Source organism: Diadema antillarum, unplaced genomic scaffold (assembly GCF_040938485.1).
Source record: "Diadema antillarum isolate AM-2024a unplaced genomic scaffold, OU_Dant_1.0 scf00000117, whole genome shotgun sequence".
Classification (NCBI taxonomy): domain Eukaryota; kingdom Metazoa; phylum Echinodermata; class Echinoidea; order Diadematoida; family Diadematidae; genus Diadema; species Diadema antillarum.
This window is the reverse complement of record NW_027271006.1, coordinates 133358-148240: the sequence shown is the minus strand read 5'-3', so window position 1 is coordinate 148240 and position 14883 is coordinate 133358. Positions and strand designations below refer to the sequence as shown.

At 37.2% G+C, this 14883-nt stretch overlaps 1 protein-coding gene across 1 annotated transcript in view; it reads left to right on the top strand.

Annotated features, from left to right (window-relative positions):
* Nucleotides 1-274: 274 nt before the first annotated feature.
* Nucleotides 275-14883, top strand: part of LOC139719931 (syntaxin-binding protein 4-like) — a 36624-nt gene continuing 22015 nt past the window's right edge. Inside the window, 8 exon segments of the mRNA XM_071631314.1 lie at nucleotides 275-308; nucleotides 6648-6692; nucleotides 7619-7710; nucleotides 9817-9915; nucleotides 10924-10993; nucleotides 11872-11946; nucleotides 12914-13023; nucleotides 13790-13895. Coding sequence (XP_071487415.1) covers nucleotides 6655-6692; nucleotides 7619-7710; nucleotides 9817-9915; nucleotides 10924-10993; nucleotides 11872-11946; nucleotides 12914-13023; nucleotides 13790-13895 — 590 coding nt within the window. The 5' untranslated portion in view covers nucleotides 275-308; nucleotides 6648-6654.

Genomic DNA, 14883 nt, shown 5'->3' with positions numbered 1-14883 from the left:
CGATTTCGATTCCATTTGCTTTATGTGATGGCACTAGGTGAGCGCTTCAAACTTCTACACAGAATTTTGACCCTTGACTTCTTTGACCTTTGACCTTGATTTTTGACCTATATTGTACATTTTGCTACAAAATGCTACTTGTGGCGGGGACATTATATTACGCACCGCGTAATTTCTACTTTTCCTTGTTAACTGTTGGGACGATAGAGGGCGTAAGTTTTCTTTTTCAGTGTTTTCTCTTCGCTTCGCGTCATTTTGTTTACTGTTAGAAACGGCTATTTATTCTTTTAGAAGAGTCAAGAAAACAAGTAAGTAACCTCCGAAAAACCATTGATATAATTGTACGATATAGGCTGCCGACTGGTTTTATACATGTTTTAGCTGAAATTTGTAGCGTGACTAGCTATATTTCAGGTGAACTGATAGAAAGTCAGTTTGGATAGTCCCATACGTTGAAAATATGTGTAGGCTCTGTGTAGAATCTAACGTTACATGTAGGCCCATAGACTGTCTGCAGTATAGAACCTGTAACTTTGTTATATAACCCGTTACATGATTTCCTTCTTGTGTGTGAATTTGAAATCTGCATCCTCGTCTAGACTGGACTACCCTAATACTCCAGTCTACAGACCGTATAGTCGTATGATAATATGAGCAGATACGTACTAACAGTAACACCTAGCAGTCTAACCGCAGCAGCGACCCCATACGGACAAATACGTACCGTAAAGGGGTCGCACAGCAAACCTATCCTGTCACGGAAGCACCTGATATGGCTAAGCATTTACGTGACCAGAGACCAAAATAGAGGGTTTTATACCGAAATTAGTGGCCTTACTCTTAGATAAGATACTTACAATCACGGCAGGCGAGGTCGATTTACAATACGATCTGTTTTGAGAGCCCTGTGAAAGAGTTTATCCGAGGTTTTTATAGTCCTACCGCATTTCGTATTGTAGTATGACTTACACAGCGCATGCGCTAATATGGATAAAACGTAGCACATACTGTAATACGCAATGTATGCGTGTGGAAAAAAACCGGACGGCTCGCTGAGAACTGAAATGAATATTCATGAGACGTAACAAATAGAATGCATGCTGGGCGATGATTGACTATCGGGCCTACCGGCACTTATTTATTTCGTTTTTAAAGCGCATTTCGAATGTGTGGTTCATTATTTATTTGCAATAAAGGAAGTGCACACATAATGAACATCTGGAGATGTGAAGGATTAAGAAAATAATAGGTGATTTTCATGATAGAGGGTATGTTTTGTTTTGTTTTTTATTTTTTTCCCCAGTCTGCAGAGGAAATGCCCCAGATGTCTCATCTATGTAGATCAAGTTTCCTTTCACACTGTACATTATAGTTTTATTAAATGTTGTACATTCACAATGGGCTCCACTCACAAGCTCTGCTTCTTGGGGACTCATATTCATTTTTGCTTCATGTTCATTTTCTACTGTGATTTGAATTGAATACACTTCTGTTACATACATGTTTTGTTTATTTCCAATAGTTGAGAATTGTTTGATTATTTATTGAGAGACCTTCCCCCCCCCCCCCCAAGACTTCTATCGCATGAGAGGAGATCCTTCCTGTCTTTCTTTTTCTGTCAGGCTTGTCACTTTCTGTTTGATTGTGTGTATGTGTGTGTGTGTGTCCGCGTGCGTGTGTTTCATAATTATTGTGTGTAACAAGTTGGAAGAACTGGAAGCTAAATTTCTATGTACTGTGACATACAGATAAATAAAATTGACTCTTGAGTATTCATTCATTTTCATTCATTCATTCATTCATAGCAATGGGACAAGAAGTGTCTTCTGAAAATTTTTGAAATTTCAAATGTCATAACTTCCTTATTTTTTATCCGATTTTTATCATTCTTGCACTGTTCTGCTGCATTTTTTTTAATCATTGTCGTGAAATTGATAAAATTTTAGATTGGCTTTCATCTTAAAGGCATAATGGATTGGTTAATGAAAAACTAGAAATTAACCCTTTCAGATCCATCCACATGGTCATTGGGATTGTATTCCATTGCTCCCCATGGCTTTTTTTTTTTTAATGTTGTCTTGCTTGATCAATACCCTTTTAAGCCTTATACATACGTGTATGTACAATACTGCTGAAATGCATGCCGGTATTCCCAAACGCGTTTACATCGTTCGTTTGCTTGCGATCGGCGGTCATGCCATCAGACAAGGAGTATGTATTCGTAGAGGCGCACGCATTTCTGTGGTCATTTCACTCATGCCTTTTTTTAACCCATGATCCGATCCCGGCTTTGCAGCAGCGTGGCAGATGACATGATAGAACGAGTTTACTTGTGCAGATTTTTAGAAAAATTGAAAAAATTACAGCAGTATAAAGATCTGATTGCGTTTGTTTTCATTTCATTCCTTCAGAATGGTCTCATAATGAAGATAGGCACAAAAGGGATAACGAAATTTGTCCTGTTGTTTACCTTTCAAGAACGCATGCACAAAATGTGACGAGAAAAAAAATAAAAAATAAAAAATCATAAAATCATCGCAGTCCCGTTGAAATTTTCGGAAACAGTAGGCGCGAAAAGGATCTTGAATTCGGTCCTGCATGCCATGTTGGTTATCAAAAACGCATGCACAAATGCGAAGAAATTATCGGGAAAAAAAAACTATGTACTTTCAATCCTCCTTGTGCGTGTATCACAACAGATTACAGCCGAAAGAATTCACGAAATCATCGCAATCCTGCTGATATCTGAGGTATAGAAATAGGCGCAAAAAAAATCGTGATATTCGAATAGTGCGAAGAGATTATTGGGGGAAAAATAAAAGACACATTTTCAACCCCTTCTGGTGGTGCATCATAAAGATTACAGCCGAATATCAAATCATGGCAATCCCGTTGAAATTTGAGGAAACGATAGGCGCAAGAAGGATATCGAATTCGGCCCTGAATACTGTCTTTCAAAAAACGCATGAATAATTCCGAAGAGATTTTCGGGAGAAAAATAAAGAATGTTTTTTCAACCCTTCTGGTGTGTGCATCACAAAAGATTAGAGCCGAAATAATAATTCATAAAATCACCGCGATGCCGTTAAAGTTTGAGGAGACAATATAGGCGCAAAACGAATCATAAATTCGGCCGTGAATACCTTCTAATCCGAGAGGACGCGCATTTACGAAATGTGGGAGAGAATATCGGTAAAAAGTATAAAAGGACACATTTTCAACCCCTTTTGGTGTGTGCAAAGTAAAAGATTACAGCCGTAGGAATTCATGAAATCGTCACAATCCCGCTGATATTAAATTGATAGGCGCAAACAGGATCATGAATTCGGCCGTGTTATGATCTTTCAAGAACGCATTTACGAAATTCGAAGATTTTATCGGGGAAAAATAAAGAACACATTTTCAACCCCTCTTGGCACGTGAATCATTAAGATTATAGCCGAATAATAATCCATGAAATCATGGCAATCCCGTTGAAATTTGAGGAAACAATAGGCGCAAAAAGGATCGTGAATTTGGCCCTGCATGCTGTGTATCTTTCAAAAACGCATACCGCATGCACAAATTCGGGAGAAAAATAAGACACATTTTAAACCTCTTTTGGCGCGTGCATTATAAAAATTACAGCCGAAATGATTCATGAAATCATCACAATCCCGTTGAAGTTTGAGGAGAACAAGAGGTGCAAAAAAGAATCATGAATTCGGCCGTATCATTTCTTCTAATCCGAGAGGACGCATTTACGAAATGCGAAAAGATTACCGGAGCAAAATAAAGGGTGCATTGTCAACAATTCTGGTGTGTTCATCACAACAGATTACATCCGTACAGTGATCCGAAGTAAAGTTCATGAAATCGTCACAATCCCGCTGATATTTGAGTTAGAAATAAGCGCAAAAAGAATCGTGAATTTGACCCTGATGCCGTATGCTGCCGTATATACCTTTCAAGAGCGCATGCACAAATGCGAAAAGATTATCGGGAGAAAAATAAAGAACCCCTTCTGGCACGTGCATCAGAAAATACTATACAGCAAAAATAATTCATATAATCATTACAATCCAGCTGAGCACCAAAAATGTGAAAAGCGCAGAACTTAAGTAACGCGTGTTACTCTACGTGCGCCGATGTTGACAAAAAGTCACAAACGCATTTGATACAATCTGATTTTGTTCATAATCATTTAACACTTTGATTCACAAACATTCAATTCTTTTAAAATGGTTCTATACACGAAGAAGAGATAGGAGTACAAAGCATTACAAATTCGACCCTGCAGTGTACTTTCAAGAACGCCAAGATACGGGAAGAAATTTTCGGAGGAAAGTTAAAAACCGCATTTCAGTCCCTTCTTTTTTTCTTTTTTTTTACTTCCTTTTCGTATCAACAAATCAATTCACAAATGATTCCTTTTTGTTCCGTCTCAAGAAAATGATCCGTAAACAAGGCACTTGAGTTTACAATATGTTTATTTGCAAAATGTATTTTTTTTTTTTTTTTTTGGGGGGGGGGAGGTAATATTATTGTCGACAAAAACATGAAAATAAATTTGCAAGCCAGTTAATGCTTTTTCAGGTTGTTGTTGACCAGTAAATTTTCTGTTCCGACCAGTACAAAAATGGGGAGGAAAAATGGATATTTACTGATCCGACAGAGACAGGTTGGACCGGCAGAAAAAAAAAAAAAAAATGGGTTAGTGTGCAGCCCTGCTTTATCCAACTTCCAAGATTTGGTGATGAAACCAAAGCAAGCACTCTTGCCAAACTCAGTTGGCAACATTAGGAAGGTGTCATTCTGTTTCACTGCGTTCTTGATAATTTCTATTTGCTCCACTTTGAACTTAATTCTTTTTGCATCCTCCTTTACTTCACTTAGAGCATCTTTGAACTCCGTGATACCTATCGTATTGGTACGAACAAGTGTCCTTTATTAAATGAGACCGAGAACCAAATACGAGCAACATTGTACATATGGCAGATGACGTAAAATATGAATATTCATTTGCGCATGCGCAGATCAGTATATTTGCGTGATACGTTCAAAACGGCGAACGGACAGTATCTCGACTAGACGGTCTCAAAGATGACTATTTATCTTGTTTTCGGAGGTAATGGTGAGAAATACATAGTCGTTTCTATTGTTCAACAATAATGGTTTTATATCATGTGGCTTTTCGTTGCGAATCCAAGTGTCCTTTTGAGCGGTGAGTTGTTTACGTGTTGCAGTGCATTTGAGTGCTTCCTAAAATTGTATGGGTTGCTTCGGGGCGCTGTTACTGTGTTACAGCGCCCCGCGACGGGGTTACTAGCAGTCTAGCACCTTCCAATTTAATGTTGGATTTTATAGAGTCTGGCGCTAATCCAGTGGCAGTGCAGTGACAGTGTAACTAGGTTAAAACTATTGCATGCCTTCATAATGGATTTTCTGGGTAGGGTAAGAGTACCAGTATTCGGTCACCTACAGTACCAGAATTCGGTCACTTATCACTAATCTGCATCACCAGCCAGTAAGTTCTACAGTCACAACACACGCAAATCACATCAATTCACATACTGGCACACTCATTCACAACAGGAAAGTCCCTCAGTCCCCTCCAAAAATCCATCCAAAATCCCAAATTTCACTGTCAAAAGTGCAGAATGGGCGCGACTGTCCCAAAGCGCGTGCGGTGTAAGCCCAGTTTTAGGAGTACCGGTCGCCGAAAAAGTGCTAAAAATCGAGAAATATGCCGTTCTCTTGCTGGATTTTTCGCTTATCGAAAGCTCGGAGTGTGATGGTATCGTCAAAAACGCAAAAGAAAACCAAATTCCCGTACGTGCTGATGCAGTGACTCAATGTACAAGGGTTGAATGCAAGTGCCGATTCCCCAGTATTCGGTCACCATCGGGCACCACCACGTCCCTGATGCAAGTTTGCGCTAACAAGGTAGTTTTCTAGTGCGCAGCGCATTTTTCAGCTGCCGTGATCCCAGCGTGAACACGCATTGACTTTGATCGCGCACATTGCGTGACTGAATACTGGTTGCGGTGACCGTATTCTGGAGGATTTTCAAGGTGATATATTTTTGGATTTTGTGCAATTCTGTGAGATATTTTACAAAATGAAAATATTTTATTGAGATTAATGAAATTTGATATATTTCACATACATTGCCGTAGATATGATGTATGTATGTATTATTTTAGTTTAAAAACTATTGCAGAAAAGCTTAAATGACTGAATACTGGGGGTTTTACCCTACATTCCAACAGGTCTACAACTAACTTGAATGAAAGATTGGTTTTTGTATCTTGTCGGGATACATGTATGTTCCGCGGAGACTGCGTCTGGCTTATCACGGAATCACGGAGGATTAAAAAAAATAAGCCGTAAATGTCAAAAAATTATAAAAAACTCCTCCGGACAAACAGATTTTTCTGTCTTTAACAAACCAGCTATATCCAATCAGGCATGATTTTCTTTTTGCAGCTTCAGTTATCAATGTCCTTTTCGCCTCATGATTGATGACCACAGACACAATTCCGGTCTCAGTGTGTAATGAATTATACCATTTTCAGGTACAGCTGTATGATGTACATAGTGGGCATAATGTCTTGTATTAAAGTGTGGAAATGAAAATGTCATTATTTCTTCTGTGTGTATAGCAGGTCTGCAATGTCAGAAGCAGTGACTCTGACGGATGCTGAAATAAGGTAAGTGTGAGATATTCTTGGCTTTTGCTTTGAATCCTTGTCCCAAATCTAACTGTGGTAGATGGCGAATCTTTTGTGAGGATTTTATGTTCACAGATTTCACAAGTCAAAAAATAAAAACTGAATAAAAGATTGAATAAAGAACAACCAGCCAAATATTGCCATCAAGTTACAAAGTACATTGTATGAAATGGAAGTGATTCACAATGTTTGTACATGCAACATACAATTGTACATGTTACAGATACAGTATAGGCAGCAGCTGCCTATGGATCAGATGCCAAGCCCACTAGAAAAATACATATGTGCACATGTGCACCCATACACTGAGAGGGTATGCAAAAAGTATGATATTTGCTGTTACAATTGCCAATTCCACCACCTGCCAAGTTGTGGAATATTACATGTATGCCCCTGCAATATTTGCCATAAGAATCATATGATAACTCCCAGTTTCAGTTTATATGGTGGTAAAACATTTTATGCTATTACATTGATGGTGTGAAATGGAGTGCAAGATATTTCTGTAATTCTTGTGCTCATTTTTTTTTTTTTTGAGAAAAGTTTTTTTTTTTTTTTTTTTTTTTTAACTGTCTAGCATCTCTGTTCGACATTGCCTGATTGTCATAATATGGATATTATACAATTGTAATTGGTTATCTTCTTTAGCTTTTTGTGTATTTTTAGGGTTTTTTCTTCATATATTCATTTACCTATTTAGTGGTTGATTTAACAATTGATTGCTTGGTAAATGTTTATCATTTTTATGGACATAATAGTTTGATTTCCTATCTAGTGATTGTTTGAACAATTGATTGATTTATTTCATCATTTGTATGGATGTGATAACTCATTGATTAATTGATTGATTGATTTTATGAATTAATTCATTTAAAATGTTTCATGACATTGTGCCAATATTACAGTGCTTTGGAGAGTTCTACCTCCCCAGCTCACAGTCCTCAACACTTTGAAGAGACAGACACTATTCACTTCAGTAACTGCAAGACTGGACTGGGTAAGTGTGTGAGGTGCATGATAAAGCTCACTTACATATGGGTAATTCCATGAAGTTGGGGCAGTGTCCATGTAGCATCGTGATATTTGAAAAATACAATTCAGCATAACTCAATATTAATTATGCTATACATTTATTGTTTGTAGGCTTTACATTTGCATTGAGGCCACACATTTTCCTGGAAATTTTGTGCCATTCAGACTCAATTTTGATGAAGTTATTAAACAATATGTAACGGTGTCCTGTAGCATCATGACGTGTCCATGTAGCATCGTGAAATTTTAACATTTGGTCCTAAGAGACAAATTATGGCAATTAGCTTGACCAAAATTTGATGCAATATGCATATTTACTAGATTAGTCAGATAGCTAAATATCTCAAATTTCCTGTACACAGTTTTAATTTTAAAAGAAAATTACAAAATGTATCACGATGCTACGCGGTGTCCTTTTTTGTTACATTTGGTGGACACCATGTAGCATAGTGACACATTGTGTAATTTTCTTGTAAAAGTAAAACTGTGGAAAATAGAGTTAAGATATTTAGCTGTCTGACTAATCTAGTAATTATGCATATTATATCAAATTTTGGTCAAGTTAATTGCATTAATTTGTCTTTTAGGACCAGATTTTAACTATCACGATGCTACATGGACACGTCACGATGCTACAGGACACCGTTACATTTTTTTAAAATAACTTCATCAAAATCTAGTCTGAATGGCACAAAATTTCCAGGAAAATGTATGGTCTCAATACATATGTAAAGCCTATAAAGAATATATGTATAGCATAATTAGTATTGAGTTATGCTAAAATGTAACACTTTGTGCCCCAACTTCACGGAATTACCCATATACACACATATTAGTGCAACTTGTGGGAAGCAGATTGTAGACAGACAGAGCAATAAATTGTCAATTCCACGCTTCCTCATATGTACACATGATTTCCTGTCAGATTGAATGAGAGCAAGAAATAATATTGTGTGTTTTATGTACAGCTTGTCAATCACTTTGTCACACATAATCTCCTCTACTCGTCAAAGGGTATGGTGGCATTTCAAGGAATAATTTTCCTGGTATGGCATCGCAATTGCCATGCATTTTCACACCACTGCTACACAAACTAACTTTTGTTTAGCAGTTTCCTTTCACAGAAGTGTATGGGATACTATTTGAAGTGACCCGCTACAACAAAAGGATCCTAAGGTCGCTGACGGGTGAGCCGAGAAAATCGAGTTTGAAGTCAGTTCACTAAAATCTGTCAAAATGTTCGGATATCTGTTTTTACATAATTTTGTAGTCTAATGTATTTTCTATCATCTGCCGAAATTTCCAAGCTAAATGATCAAAGGAAAGGCCTGAAAATAGCATTTTGCTGGGCCATGCTTGGCTCGCCCGTCAGCGACTTTAGGATCCTTTTGTTGTAGCGGGTCACATATTGTTCATCAGCTGAAATTGCTAGTGAAATTTGAGTTTGAAAATTATTCTTTGCATTTCATGGCAAATATGGGTTTAGGTTTGCAAGCATGCTGCAAATAATTTCATCGAGTTTTATATGATTTTGTAACATGAAAACTAGAATGTGTCAGTCCTCTGTGTCTTCATTGATCCGATGTTTCACTTTACTACTGTAGGCATAATTTTTTAACTCAAAAGATACCAAGCGAATAAAGGAAACGTGGTATTTTTGTGTTGCAATTCCTTTTGTGAGTAGAAACTGTTTTGTGTTCAACTTTGTTGCAGAGATAGTGGTTCTCTGTCTCATGGAATGTAAGAGATAAAAACTTGACCCTTTAGTGGAGCATGCTTATCATGACTAGTCACTCACTTTAGCAAACATTCCAATAATTTTCTTGTTTTCAATATCTATGGCCACACTCAATAAAGATGTGGAGTTTCATTGTATTTGTACATTTTATCTTTAAATAATGTTGCAAAGTCATGATCATTTGTATTTTGTATGATTTTTTACAATATAAGGAGGAAAGGTGCTATGTTCATTATTTTCTGATGCTGATGCTAATAAAATGTAAAATGTGCATGTGACATTTTTGTTCTTAAACTTGTTTTGTAAATCTGTTGTGTGCTTTCAACGCTGTAGGGATTAAGATTGTTGGAGGAAACAGTGAAGATTTGGGTGATAATGACTACGGGATCTTTGTGAAGAGAGTCATTCCAGGTGGATTGGCAGCTGAGAGTGGTGAGTGTAAACTTGTTACTTGAAAGGTCAAGTCAGGAAAATATTTTTTGCTAAAAATGCTATGCATTCAATGAAAATGCTTCAATGAGCTTTTATTTCGTAGAGAAAATCATTTTTCCTGGAGGCTACATTGTATGTACAATGTAATCAAAGCAGTATATCAGCAGAATTGTCAAAGAAATTATCATAATGAGGAAAAAGTTACAATTTCAGGAGTGTCAGAAATCATCATAACATCTCAATTTTGGGACCTACACAAGTTTGTGTTTGTTTGTGTATACATGTGTGTATAAAAGAAAAAGAAGGAAAGTTTAGATAATTTATGTGTTTGATTTTCATGGGAAAATCAAGTCCCTCTATTATGAAGGAAAATTAATGTCACCAAACATGTTCTTAGCACATCTTTGGCAGAAATGTGGAAGAGTATTTGAATACCCGACTCCTCTGAATCGTGTGGCAAAGGACATTTATTCTTTTAAAGTGGCATTATATGAATTCTTTTGTTTGATGACTACGTGAAATCAAGTGGTCCCCTTTCGTATTTTTTAATATCAAACTTGAACTTGTCCACTCCTGTGTTACAGTATGTTAATTTTATGAGCCTTTCTGCATGTCACATTTTCATCCTTTAGGCAGCAACTAAATGTTATGTATTTTGTCCAGACCTACGTATGAAAACATGTCAAAAAACAGTAAGGAATATATTCCACATATGAAATAACTTCCACATTTCCCTGGCAACAACATTAACAAAAAGAGCAAAGAAGTTAAAGTAATGTGCAGTAGAGCAAATTTGCTCTCATATCCATAATTATGTAGCTACAATGTTTGATTGTATCTATTGGTAGATAATAGCCCAAAGTATAACAGTGATGATGCTGATGGTGATGATGAATGTTTAGCACCATCATCATAATCATCATCATCATCATAATTGCTATTATTATCATTATTATTATTATTATTTTTTTAACATGAAACCATTCCTTTTTATTACAATCAATTCAGGTCGACTCCATGATGGAGACCAACTTCTCAGTGTCAACAAAGAGAGTCTGCAGAAGGTATCCAATGAAAGGTAAATAAACTGAATGGCATTGGCAGTTATACTGTATGTGTTTGCACAGCCCATAGTGACTTGTGCCTTTGGTTCTCACTCACAGTGAGTTTGTACAGTCTACTCATTTGAACTGGAGGATTCTACTGACATTCTTGATTAAGAATGCAAATCTTATTCACACTCTTTCCCCCTTCTGAAGATCTTGACCTCTCCCAAAAGAATTTGTCCTAAGGCCATAAAGCCACAGTAGTGTCTAATGTATGCAAAATAGACTCCACTGACTTTTATGCAATAATAACAGTGAGGTAGGTCATTTGGTGATGTTCAGTCACTCAAGAACTGACCATAAATCTAATTTTCATATACAAACCGGTCCATTGAAAAAATGACTGGAGGTGAAAAATGCAAGGAAGAGTTCACATATATTCTAATTCTCACTTCAGGGTTTAGAGGCTGTTTGACGTGTGATTTGAGAAGTGTTTGTATATTGTACAAGTAGATGCCAATTCAACTTCTACAATGAAAACTTTCCTGTCCTTACATGTAGCTGTTACTGGCCATGCTATTTCACAGACATTTCATGATTTTCCTGTGCAAGCTTGACAGTTACAGGAGATGTAACCACCCTGTGCCACCGATCCTGAAGTAACAAACATGTAGAGGTGATTTTGCTACAATAGAGAGCTGAAGAATCAATCATCAGTAATTCCAGGACATTTGTACCAATCATGGCAAATGAAGTGCATTAGCGAATGTGCTGATTAATGCACAAAGCATATTTCAAGCTGTGCTTAACAAGTACTGTATTATACATGTAAGAGAAGGAAAAGGCCTTTCAGGTTTAAGAGCATATGCAGCTTGTTGATGTTATTTTCTCATGTTTATATTTTGCTCAGGGCTGTTCAGCTGCTCAGGAGCGCATCAGCCTCAAATCATGTGACCTTGGTTATTGCAAGAGGACCGTTCACATTGTAAGTTTATCCCTGTGGATTCACTGTAAATGGATACAGACAATTACACACTTCTGTTGAAACCCACCTAAACCCAGACAAATTTTTATCACGCCATGTTTAATTTGTTCCTATATTTCTCAAATATGTTGATTTTGAAACATGTTTTTTAGAGTTTATTCCTGCAATGTATTTCTCTCAAATTATGTTTGAATCGCTTTATTGCTGTCTAGGGGTGTATGGTACAGATCAAATTAATTAGTAAAGATCAAATTGTCAGACTGTACAGCTTTTGTTTTTGTAATGTTAACTTCATCACCAACATCATTTGCAACTTGACCCTAGTTGAATGATATAGCAGGGCTTCGTGGAGTAGCATCACATCATGGAAAACAGGTATGTGTAGATCTCTACCATAGACTATCACTTTGAAATCTAAACAGAAATATTACGAGAGGGATACTTTCACAATTCTGAGTCTGATTTTATTTTGTTTTATGTTTGTTCAGTTGGGCATTGGCAAGGAAATATTAACAACAAAAATAAATGTCATATGACACAAGAATCTTTGAAAACATTCCACTATCCAGTTTAGGTCACAAGGTAAGACCATAATATGTATGGTTTCATAATAACCATCAAGCTCCTTTCTTCACTAATATGGAAACAGCCATATTTGCTGAAGTTGATTTTACTCTATCATCTTCCCATTGCATTATCTTAATGTCAAATCTAAATAAAATGTTCCATTTCACTTGAGTGAACTCCGTAAAAGTGAAGTCATGGCATCAGAGTTTAGAAGACACTGTCAATCTTGATACTGTGACCTGTTAGAGAGAAAATTGCTGTAATGAATTTCATGCTATCATCGACTTCTTCTCTTGAGAAATATAATGTCTATGTAAATGACTTATTTTATACACCAAGGGGGCTCCAATAATGTGGTGGCAGGATAATACCATGATTTTTGTGATGACTTTTATCTCAGGAGACGCTTCAAGCTGCTGCTGGAGAACCAGCTGGCCAGAAGGTCAGGCTTAGGTTCCTCCAACAGTCCATCATCAACATCCGGGGGATCAAGTACACACAGGTTGCTATGTGAGTTACCATGACGACGTCATACCCCTTGTATGCCTTTGCTTTTAGTAGGATGTTATCTCCTGGCAGCATTATTTTCTTTTCTGTGCACTCTTGATAAAAGCTGACTAGGTTGGTATTGTTATTGTCTCTACAATTCATCTTCATGTTTCCTCTTGTACACTAAGTCTCATTACCAAGGTCAGATGTTGCTAAAAGTGAATTTAACCCATGGACATTCATAGGTACAGGAGAGAAATGAACATGTTTACAGCGAGAGCACTGAAAAATAAAAAGACACACAGCAAGAAAGCTCACATATTTGATTGGCTAAGGTCAATAAGGTTATCTTTTTTTTTTCTGTTGTGACTCAAGCAACTTCCACTTTCAGAAATTTTCAATACAAATTACCTTTATTTGAATGTTGAGCATGTGAGAACAATTTCAGATGATTTATTTTTTCTCCCCCAGAATTATACTTTCCTATTTTGACTATAATTTCTAGTTCTATCCATGCTTTTTCATAATATGACTGCAAAAAAAAAAAAAAAAAAACTAACTGACAGCCAGAGAAAAAAACAGCAACAATTAGTTCTACTATATTTTTACTGCCCCAAACTATAAAGGCTAATCTGCTATTTTCAAGCCCATATTTCCATGGATATGGAAAACATATCTTGCTGGGATTGTGGAAATCCAGTTATAACTTTGTTGAATGTTGAATCCAGTTCTTTGTTGAATGAATCATATATGTGGTTCAAATATTTGTTCCTGGACCTTGATGCAGATCCTGGTCTATCGTCCAGGGAGGGCTCCCAAGCCACGTCCCCAACGTCCAGCGTGGAGTCATCAACATCTGCAGCCACTGACCACTCGGACATTGACGGACGAAGGTACGTGTAGGTGTGATGGGAGGTGCAGCTGCAGCTTTGACATTCTCACTACAAAGTTAGGATCACTAGTTCTAAACGTCACACTTTTTATTTCAAGGTCATTGTAAAATGTTTCCCTACTCAAAATCAGTTTTCTTTATAAAATTTCTATCAAAACTCACACTTATCTAAGCTATTCACGAGTCATCATCTTGAATGAATAGTAAGTAAGTTTACTGGCACCGTTGTTGTAACAGTTAGACCCAGTGCACAATCAAATATGATTGCAACTGGACAAATCCAAATTTAACACAAAATTGTGTTTAGTAGGCATCTTAACAAATACTCACATGATATTTCAAATCAATAATCATAAAAGCATTAGAATACTGAGAAGTAGATATATGTGACCCGCTACAACAAAATGATCCTAAAGTCGGGAGAGGTCGATTATTTGAAAATTGCATGACACAATTCCCTAATCTTTCTGCTTTAAATTGATATATAACACGTCTTATAGAAATAATCGGCTGCGGAGATATCGATGTTTAAAAGAGAGCATGTCAAGACGTCTGGGAAATCACTGTTTCGAGAAAAGCGCCCTAAAAGTTCTCCTTGCGACGCAATCACAATCAAGAGACATGCAAGTCAGTATTCACCTCCGGACAATAGAAGTTAAGCTCTAGCAACCCCCGAAATGCTCATTCAAACACAGCGTCGGCGGTCTCCTCACCGACCAATCAGTGACCAGGATGTCAGGAGAAGCGGCTAGGCATAGCGCAACCCGCACGCACGCACCAGTCGACTGGGCAGTGTGCGAGCTTCACGCTTCGGTTAGTGGCAAGCAGCAAACTGACCAATGAGATCACTCTGGTCGTTGTTAGGGGCGGAGCCTACGTGTGGCGCTCAATCCAAATGTTCGAACCAGTTTCCGCTTCGTTGAAACGCCAAAAAAATGGCCCAGAAAAACGCTATTTTTTGGTCTTTCCTTTCATCATTTTGCCTCAAA